This window comes from Silene latifolia, chromosome 11 (assembly GCF_048544455.1).
Source record: "Silene latifolia isolate original U9 population chromosome 11, ASM4854445v1, whole genome shotgun sequence".
NCBI classification, from domain to species: Eukaryota; Viridiplantae; Streptophyta; class Magnoliopsida; order Caryophyllales; family Caryophyllaceae; genus Silene; species Silene latifolia.
In genome coordinates, this window is record NC_133536.1 from 7,678,402 (window position 1) to 7,689,341 (window position 10,940).

The 10,940-nt window shown below is 34.8% G+C and overlaps 1 protein-coding gene across 1 annotated transcript; it reads right to left on the minus strand.

Annotated features, from left to right (window-relative positions):
• Positions 1-6,244: 6,244 nt before the first annotated feature.
• Positions 6,245-9,082, minus strand: LOC141612673 (auxin-induced protein IAA6-like). Its single transcript, XM_074431480.1, has 3 exons — positions 8,656-9,082; positions 8,163-8,286; positions 6,245-6,605 (listed from the first exon to the last, which is right to left on the minus strand). Exons 1-3 carry the CDS (start codon positions 9,017-9,019, stop codon positions 6,524-6,526), a joined length of 570 nt encoding a protein of 189 aa, XP_074287581.1. The 5' UTR covers positions 9,020-9,082; the 3' UTR covers positions 6,245-6,523.
• Positions 9,083-10,940: the final 1,858 nt, after the last annotated feature.

A 10,940-nucleotide genomic window follows, 5' to 3' on the forward strand; every position in this document is an offset into this window, starting at 1 on the left:
TCTTTCGTGAGAGAGAAAGGAAAGAGCACCGCTAACTTGATCTTGTGTCACTCCAGCTGTTAATGGGATTGAACAGCAGTAAGTGACAAACTTTTCTATATGCGTTGCGGGGTCCTCGGCATTTGTCCCTCCAAACATGTTTCGTTCCACCAAATTAATGTAAGATGGTCGAATCTCGAATGTTCCATTGGTAGAAGTGGGCAGCTTGAAACCTTGTGGAATAGAATCTAAGGTTGGCTCGAGTGAGTGGCTAGGGTAGACATGATGATATTTTCGGGAACAGGAGTTTGGGAATAGGAATATCGAGAGATAGGAATTTCTTCCTCTTCCTCTTCGTAGGACCGATCGGTCAGTTTGTCTCGTGGGGCTCGCCGTTTCGACGTCAAGTATACTCAAGTCTTCTACTTGACTCACTTCTTGATTAAATTTCCGTCTGTAGCGAAAAGTCTTCTCTGGTTCAGGATCAAAAGGAATAATCTCGGACCTATTAGACGGGCATAAAGAACTAACAAGAAAGTGTGAGAACGGTCTCAAGGAAGCGGGTTCCCGAGACAAAAAGACAAAATAAACACAAAAAGACTAAACAATTGTTGCTCTCCCAAGAACGGCGCCAAATTTGATGTGGCTAAAGTCGTATTACCAAATCAAAGTAAAACTATCTCAGGACTAACAAGAATAGCTAGCGATAAGACAGTATCGAATCCACGGGAGGCGGTAAAAGCTAGTCTAAGAGTATTTAAACCTGTCTAGAAGTAACCAATTTCGGGGTTTTGTTTTGAGTTGATTCTAACAAACTAATTGCAATAAATAAAGGATGAACAACGATATTATTAAAAGTCTAGGAATTAGGTTCACTAGGTCAATCAGTCGGGGATTATCAATCAATTACTAAATCTATCAAGTTGTTTAAGGTCATAAGATCGGTCGACTCCATTATGCCCTTTAGATCGATTCTAACATGCGGTCGCTATGATTAGATACTTTCTATTTGATTATCGCAGCCTATATCAATTCTAACCCGGTCGGCGATAGGATCGATTCGCTACACTAATTAATAACTCAGGCCTCAAGTGATTAACTAGAAGAATTACAACAATCAAACAACAACTTTAATGATATATCAATAGCAACTAATTGATTTTCCCTTCTTAATTAACCTAGATCCCCTTCATCCTAGATGAGGGGATTAGCTACTCATGATCATAATAACAACAACAAACATGATTAAAGATGAAAACATAATTGCAAGATGAAAACAATAATTGAAGAACATAAACAATGATTTAATTCAAGAGGAAAGATTAGTACCATACAAAAGGGAGATTAGGGGGTCTTAAGAGAGTTTTCCAGCAATACTTAGCAAAATATCACGTAATCCAACAATAAAACACGAGTTTCTAATTTATAATAAAAGATAAGTGTTTTAGGAAATTCCGGAAAAAAGCCCGTCAGAGAGGATCCTCGATCGAGTCGCGGGTAACTCGATCGAGGATACCGCTCGATCGAGTCAGCAGTGACTCGATCGAGGAACTTGCTTCACAGGTTCCTCCTTCTCTTTTTTGACTTCTAGTCTTCATGATTCCTCGTTTCCCGTGCCATGCTTCGTGTATTCTACCGTGCCGTCTCCGCTCTGCTAATCAGCTTGATCACACTCATATTGAGTCATTTCTGCATCAAAACACAAAATAGCGGCAGTATCGACAATTCATTGAAATAAAGCATATAAATGATATAATAGGCATGAAACGGTATGAAATACGATGTAAAGGGAGCTATAAAAGTATATATGAAAGTGATACATCAGCCTTGCTGCTGCTGGCACCATCATGACTCAAGAAATGAACAACTTGATCTTTCATCTTCTTTAATCTCCCCTCCTCCTGTATAAGCATGGCTTTTAACTCTTGATAGTTCCATTTATCTTTTATGGTGTTATAATTCACCTGAAACTGGCCAAACTCATAAGGTAGAGAGTTAATGATGAATTGGACCAAAAAAGTATCACTTACGTCCATTCCTAAAGTCTTCAACTTTCTTTGCCGGAGTTAGACATGTGTGTCACATGATCATGAATCGGTTGAGACCAGTCAAACCTTTTAGTAGTCAACTCACTCATTAAACTACCAACAATTGACTTATCTAAACCGATCATTGTGAACACTCCTTTACTTTAAGCATGAATTCCCTTGCTTTCTCTGTTTTAGGCATGGAAGGCTTAATGTTATCAGCCATTGTCATCCTCATGAGGTGTAAACCCAACTGTTAGATTTCTCCCAAGCCCGATAATGACACTTTTTCGCCGGAGCTTTCGGGTGTAATTTTTGTTGGTACCTCATCCGTCGGGATGGCAATGTCCAAAGCCATTATACCCAGTGTATCTTTGGATCTTTAAGGCCCACTCATCATAATTAAGCCCATTGAACTTTACAAAAGAGTCGTGAGATGCAAACAAATTTGGAGATCTTGCAATCATTTATACATGTTACCAATTAGTGCTTTGAAAAACTATCATACAGATTCAAATAATATTATATAAACTTTTATACATGTATTTAAATGACCTTTGGGCAACACTTAAATACAAGTAACCATCATTGATGTTAATATATACTTTAACAATTAATTATAACACACATGAATCAAATAAGAATGCTATCTTTGGATATATATACTATTAGACCCACTTTATGAATAATTAATCCTTTCATATTGTCAACTATATTTAATGACCCACCTTTGGGTGATCTCCCAAAAATATAGATGACAACAAATAATTGATCAATCAAACTATAATGTCATTTATACATCCCTTTTAATCATGATCAATTAAAAACTTTAATTTCAAATGTTTAAATGCAATATAACAAGGCCACTTTGGTGACTAACATGTAATATATACAAAATAAACATTTAAAGTTAATGGTAAATATATTATCTTAATATGTTAACAATTCATAACATGAATTTACCCATTACTTTAATGTGAGTCATTCTATTGTCTAACTTTATGTGTGTCGGAATAAGTAGAAATATGTTAAACATTTAATCTCCAAAAACACAGCCGAAAAGCAATAGATACAATACCATTAATGAACATTGATCTGTTATCAAAGTGCAAAATTTATCATTATCATTCTGATCCATATGCAAACAAAAATATAACAGACCATAAATTCAGCCCTAATAATTACTTACATGCCAAAACCTTGAAAGCACAAACTTTAATGCATAGATAAATTTTGCAGCGGAAACAAACATTGGTCTGTCATTGCTTAATAATGCATATCAAAGTGCAAAAAATGGTTGTCACAACTCCAGAGAACAAACCATAAGCCCGAAAGTGGCAGACAAAAAGGACGTTATATCCGAACATTACATGCACTGAAACATCTGAATATTGCATGCACTAAAACATCTGAATGAACATAATGACAGACAAAAAAAAAGACGCAGCGGCAAAACCCAGTGAATAAGGATGATAGTAAACCAAGCGGACGAACATTCACTTGGTCCAATCATATGCAAATATGATACGTAAGATTTCAAGAAGCATATGACAATGTTTCATACCACTCAATCAAAAAAATACTCCCTCCACACACCTATTTTCACCCCATTTGCTTTTGGGAGGTCAAAATTTCCAAACTTTGACCGTAAATAACTTGGAGAATAAAAATTATTGGATTATAAAATAAAAATATTCACACTTATTTTCATGATAGCTTTCATGAAAAAAAATTTCAAGAAAAAAAATTAACATATAGACGTCGAAAATTACGGTCAAAGTGCCGTCTTGGAGACCGCAATAAAGCAAATGGGGTGAAAATAGGTGTGTGGAGGGAGTACCATTTACTTTATTTGATACGGGTCTGCGTACACCGTTAATATGCAATTATACATTCTTGACCAACAAAAATTTCAATTCATTTATACCGACATTATTTCTCATTATACAGTGATGAAAAGTAATGGCAGTAAAACACATTCATGGTAAATTAATCAAGTTTATACCGCTCTGATACCAAATGTAAGATATACTTTACGATTTCAATGATGAAATCAGTCCCAAGAATCAATATAGACTTGAATTAATTCAACCCTAATACAATCAATAGACGGAATAAAGGACTAACCTTGGTCCATGTCTTACAGACGCAATCAATTCAATAATAAGAAGTATAAACCAATTGATTCTCCTCCTTAACCCTTTCTTTACTGTTTCTTGATGATGGAGAAGAAACTGTCTTTCACTTTCAATGTACGTATGTTTGTTTTTGTCAGGAAAGTTGTTTTTTATCTTAATTTCTGTACGTAGATCCTCTTATTTATATAATGGGCTACTACCTTTTCGCAAAAACAAACCCGATCGTACCTTTTCGTGAAAGACGACTTATTAAGGTAAGGTAAGAGGGAATAATAATTCCCGGACTTTAATTACGTTAATCGGGACCGATCCATCACGATACCGTCTTTTATACTTCCTCCCATCCACTCCAAAGGTAACATGGACCCACTTTTTGTTAGAGGAAAAGTGGGTCCATGTTACCTTTGGAGTGGATGGGAGGAAGTATTAAAGTCTCGTAATAACAATGTGAACTTAACTTTTATTAAAAACCCGAAACACATAGGCCATACGAATATTATTAATTATTCTAACAAATTTTCCTACTGGTTTTGTAATTATTAATCAAAATCAACATCCCATACCTATCAACCGCGTAAATCTTACCGCCGAAGGCGGTTATATCATCGAATTTATCTCCACCGGTAGTTAACCTAACCCACGGCGACTCCTCCGCTGCGTCCTCCGTGTCCGCCGCCGCGCGAGGACAACCGCGAAGCTCGCCGCCGTCGTATAAAGCGAACAAAGAACAATTACGCGCGTCGACATTGTTACGCGAGTTAAACGACGGCGTAGGGACGACGAGAAGCTTATCCGCGGCGTCGAAGTGGTAAGAGTCGGCGATGGCGGAAGGGTGAAGCTTCCATAAATTGAAGTTTCGAGGGAGGTTACAGAGGAATGGTTTTGAGGTGAGTGGATGGTGCAGGACGACGGTGGTTGATGCGGTGGTTACGGCGGTGGTGGTGGTGTCGGGGAAGATGATCCATGGACGGTTGTCGGGTGTGGAGAAGGAGCGCGGTGGTCGGAGGAGGTAGACGGTGGTGGTGTGGAGGTTGTTGGGGTGGTAGGTGAAGAAGGATGATTCGTTGATTTTGCGAGTGAATTTTTTAGAAGGTGTTGTTCGTGATTGGAGTTGGTGAACACTGATCCTCATGTTTTTTTCGATTTTGTTGTTTTGAGTTTTGCACACGCACCTTTTTGAGTAATAACTAGTTTAGACTTTAGACCGCGTACTCACTCGAGTTACTCCTCGACATCGCGAACGGTTTGGGTCGGTTCATTTTAATTTTTTTTTTGCTATAATGTGGAGTTATATTTAAGTTAGATCAGATCGGATTATTGTTGACTTGTTGGTCAATAAGTCCCATATTGTGTTCGATTTTCTTCTCTCGAGTTTCGTCCATCCTTAAATTAGACTATAACTATTTTAAACACCGTTTCTCTCCTCATCTCACAAACAGGTTTGGGTCATGCTAATTTTGGTGGTAAATATATTCATGTCAGATTGGTAGGGTTATTTCGGGGTATGGGTCTGGTGCGAGTGTATCGTGGTGATTTATTTAGGTATAGGGTCACTTAATTGGAGTTGGTCGTTTAAGGTTTGAGGTATATTTGAAGTGTTACATTGTTAGGTCATATTAGGTACGAATCATTTTAGAAACAGGGAAGATTTCGAGATTGTATTAATTTTAGCTGAATTAAGAAGGGAACATAAAAGGACAAATGAAATCAATTCAAAAGATTCAGGGAAGATAATACAATTTTTTTAACATAAAATCGATTTAGATAATGTAACATAAATTTTAAAATGGAATTAAAAAAAAATGAAAGACCCTTGAAAGGGTTGGCCAATTAATAATGTTTTTTGGTATGTGTAGTGGTTGTTCACCGCATCCGGATTCCTTAACCATGAGGTTAAGGGTCCGATCCCTAACCATGGGAATGGAGCAACTCTTTGGTCAGCTGTTTACTTTTTCGTGAGAGCACCTACAGCGAAGGGATTATACAATGCTCTCGACAGTGGACACCCCGATTTACACGAAAAAATAAAAAATAATAATGCTTTTTGGGTAATGTTAATATGTTATGTAGCAATATAGATAGCACTTGACATTGCTTAGATCATACATGACTTTACTTATATATAGTTAAACTTATTCATTTTTAAAAATGAATTTCGAAACACCTATTTAACAATGTATTGTTTATAACTTTGTTTTCAAATTAGTATTTGAATATAGTTATATTTTCCGATCTCATTGAACAAATATACTGTAGTATTTTATACTACGAGTATTTTTCTTTCTCTAAAAAAGAAATTAAATATAAAAATTGTTGAAAATGAATCATCAATTTAAATTGAAGGTCCATGCTTCATCCATGGCACTGCTTGAGTGCTTGTTACAGAGTACATTGCATTTGGAAGCTCTTGACATTTTCTGATTTCATAATCCTCAGCCTTTTGCATGACTCAATAAACAATCTGCGTGTTATAAATAAAACCCATTATCGAAATGATCAAAAGCTAGCTCAAATGGTAAGAGTTCTCTTATTCAAACTGTGAGGTTGAAGGTTCGATTCTTATCAATGACGACTAAGTTATCAGTAATAACTAAATATTCAACGAGTAATAACTTATCAGTAACGTAAATTTATTTTGCAATCGAATGAGTTGTCGTAGCTGAAACACTTTGCTTCATTATCAGAGACAATATAAGACTATGTTTATGGGTAGGTCTAATGGCGCAGGTCTTGAATAAAGGAAAAAAAAAAAAAAAAAAAAAGAAAAGTAAATAGAAAATGCAGACCATGGGCTAGAATGCGTTCCACCAGTTCCTCCCCAGACCTCCAAAACCACATTTTGGACCTCCTTTTTTTGTCCACGTGTAACTAATTGAGTGGAGGATGATTTTAATTAAAAGAAATCAAAATTATCAAAGTAAACTTTATTTTTTAAATGTTTTAATTACAGTTTTACAAATAAGAAAATTTATGAAGTTATACCAATGCTTTTATAATTTTGTGCTTTACAAATAGAGATCACTTTTGATATATTTTAGATATCATTTAGTTACTTCCTCTATTGATACATGAAGCCATGCAGGTGTGTACAAAAAAATATAAATGCTAAAAAATAAATAACTTACATATAAATTTAAGTCTGTATAAAAATATTGGGTCTAAATTTAATTTTTTTTGATTATTTTTTATTTACATGGGATTTTATAATAAAATATATGTGATGTTAAGTAGGTTAAGGGAGGGCTTGATAAAATAACAAAATCAATAACGAGGTCTTGTAAGTAGGTTAAGTAATATATATTAATATTTTAATGTTGGAACGAGGTCTAGGTAGGGCTGCAAGAACAAGCTGATAAACATGGTCTAATGGCAAATAATACAAGTTTCGGTTGATGAAATGTACTAGGAAACACAATTATTTTGCTGTTGATAAAAAGTTTAATTTGATAAAAATAATAATTTCTAGAATGAATATTTATGGTATCTGAAAAAGGTTCCAAATGTTTCTGTGTTTCAAACTATGCAATCATTTGTACGTTGTCCTAGCAAAATAATTTGCACGCGATTGCTGGTCATTGAATGATGCTAAAACAATAGTTTTGCATTCTTTCAGTTACGTCTTTTTCAATCTCGTTTTATTTATGCCAGTTAATCGTTGTAAAAAAAATTAAAAGAAATGACTAGGTAAACTTGACCATAGAATATGAGTAATAATATTATTGATATTGTTCACGAGTTTTTTGATAAGGCGATTTTATATAAGAGTTTTTGTCACGTGATTATGTAAAGATTGTTTTACAAAAAGCGTAAAACGATGAACTTAAACCCAGATCGACTCATTAAAGTAAAAAATTCAAGTAGTTCTTAAAAACTCGTTTTACAAACTAAAATGTGTAACATTACTATAAGATAACCTTACACAAAATGTTTTATTTATATAAATATTACTCGTACTCAATTTTGCAATTAATTATGCAAATACTTATGAAAATGAAGTAATTGAAAAAATAATACGTACCTCCATGGGACATCACCTACTAGGAGCCAATCTCCATCCTTGTCTTCATAAATAAGTACGTACTCGCAATTCTCTGCATATTCCTCCAATGCCTCTTTTGTCATATGCTTAACCGATACGTTTTCTACAAGACGGTTTTACAATAAAATATTGTAAGTATGAATACCCTTTTCACAAAAGCGTGGTAGTTAGTTGTAGTATATTTTGTAGGGTATATTTAAGTAAAATAACACTTATGCATTCGTTTTATGCAAAATTTCCGTACTTCATATCCGCAATGAAAAAAAAAATAGTCGCTCCAAATAGTTTAATTAATAACATGCATGTCAATTGCCAAGCCAATATATATCTAACATTGGCACAATTTGATGCACTTATTATCTGTAACATGGTTATATATTAGACGGTCTTATATAAGAATTTTACTTATTTAATTAGCACATCTTATTATCTGTAACATGGTTAAATAATATTAGACGGTCTGATTACTCACCAAGGCCAGAGCAACCAAAGAGCTTCTCCAAAGAAGCAACAAAGCGAGAGTAGTCCTTAAACCCATTAAGATCAACCTTCCTAAGGAAAGGCACACCATCCATGCTAATTTTGACAAGCCTCTTTGATGCCTCAATGCCATTATCTCTCTCACTTTCAAAGCTCTTCCTTCTATGTGAGCACACCGGTGGCCACCCGACCACCACCGTCACATTCTTTGTTGTAGATCCCACATTGCCCTTTTCCACCTCTGAAAACACCCTTCTTTTCTTAGTTTTCTTTTCTTCACTAATACGTCTCATTATTCCACCTGGAAGCCCTAGCCTTAGCTCTGTGATCTCGAGTTCAAACCCTAGACTAGCCATTTTTTCTTGGTACTTGATGATAAGACTTGATTTTTTTTTTTTTTTTAGATGAATGAGTTGAATGAGAATATGAGATCAAGGAAATGAAGCTAGGTTTTATACCAAGGAGAACAGGAAGACATAGAATAATATCATGGACAAGTGCAATAAAGAGTTGGAAAGTGGTCGGTCACATTAGAAGCAAATGTGGGTCATCTATGATTCCATGTAACATAAAAAATTAAAATAATAATCCTTGTGATGAATCACCAAATCTAAATTTCTATTTTGTTTTTAAGATATATAGTATTCAAATTTCCATAGGTACACTAATACACATGCTCCCATGTCTCGGTCAATTGTTTGTTTACCTATTTCATTTTAGGGTGTCTCGGTCAATTGTTTACTTTTTTTTTTTATTTTAAAAATGTTTTTGATGACCAATTTAATCTTCTACACTCAAATTGGTCCACTTGTCATTTAATAAATAGCCCCCCCAGTGGCGGAGCCAGGATTTGAGGTTAGGTGGCGAAAAATTCTAGCGAAGGCGAACAAGTAAGGCCACAAGATAAACTCGAAAAAAATTCAGAAATTTTAACTAAAACTTGCCACATTTTCAATTTCCAAGGGAGGGGGGGGAGGGGTGCGACAAATTCGAATATTTTCAAGTCACTAAGTGCATTATGAGAAGATGAAGTTAATAATATGGTTTATTATGAGCTTAAATGAAATTAGGATTACTATAAAAAAAGCACTTATAGTTTGGATTATTCTTATAAAATAACCCGAATAAATTACTATATTATTGTAAAAATAAAGTCAGAAAATCACCTCAAAAAAGAAAAATATTAAAAAAACGGATTGGAAATTACTTACCCATGGTAACAGAGTAAAGAGACTAGGAGGGGTGGGGAAGACAAAAGATCAAAATTCAAAAGGGTTTTGATGTTTGGTGATGACTTTGGTTAGACTCTTTGATTAAGTCATTTTGATACTCCCTATATAGAATTGAGACATGGCGTGTGAGTTATTGAAGAGTAAGGGCGAGAATATCTAAGAGGGGGAGGGGGTGAATTAGGTGTTTATTTAAAAATTTAAGCTTAATGAAAGCTTCTTTTAAAATTCTTACACACTTTAAACAATGCTTAGATGAAAGGAGAAGTTGATACTTAGAACTAGAGAGTTAGAAGTAATCAACAACGATTCAGCAAGTAGAAATTCTGATGTACTCAACTGTTGATTCAGAAGATATAAACATGAGTATAGAGTAGCAGCGGAAATAAAACGAAATAGACACGACAAACGATGTTTTTAAAACTCGTTCGGTCACTATTCCGCGACCTACGTCCAGCGCTATTTTATTAAACGTCTTAGAAGTAAACTCATACAAACTAAGACCACCCCGAATAATAAAACAACTCATCAACCTACTCTGATTGCTAATGCTTAAAAGCTACTCCGTTTTCAAGACTTTTACTTTGGGCTACTCCGCCGAAAGACTCCGTGCTTAAAGCTACTCCGCAATAAGACTTTTGCTTTGGGCTACTCCGCCGAAAGACTCCGTGCTCAAAAGCTATTCCGCTTATAAGACTTCATGCTTAAGGATAACTCTATCCTAAGACTTTGGTTTGGTTCTACCCGGTTGTTACAAGACTCCACTTAATTATCTCAATATTGTTAACTCAATTGAAAGGAGGAGATAAAGTTTAAGTACAAAACACGAGATCCTAGAACACGATTAAACGACTAGGTGCAATACAACAACACAATAAAAAGACTCAAAGATAAATAAACAAACTTGCAAAATGACTCAATGATTTTGAAATGATAAACGATTTTGCAAAGTTAATTTACTCGATAAAGCATAAGTCTTTTTCAGTTTTAAACTCGTTGTTGCACACTTGTAAAAATGAATTAAACAAGTTATTTATAATGTCCAAGT

Bases quoted from the DNA above. Each gene is read 5' to 3' on its own strand.
- LOC141612673 (XM_074431480.1), bottom strand. From the start codon at position 9,019: ATGGCTAGTCTAGGGTTTGAACTCGAGATCACAGAGCTAAGGCTAGGG. The intron at 8,287-8,655 runs GTGAGTAATCAG...ACCGTCTTGTAG, and splicing joins CTTTGGTTGCTCTGGCCTTG to AAAACGTATCGGTTAAGCAT. The intron at 6,606-8,162 runs GTACGTATTATT...TATAACACGCAG, and splicing joins GTAGGTGATGTCCCATGGAG to ATTGTTTATTGAGTCATGCA.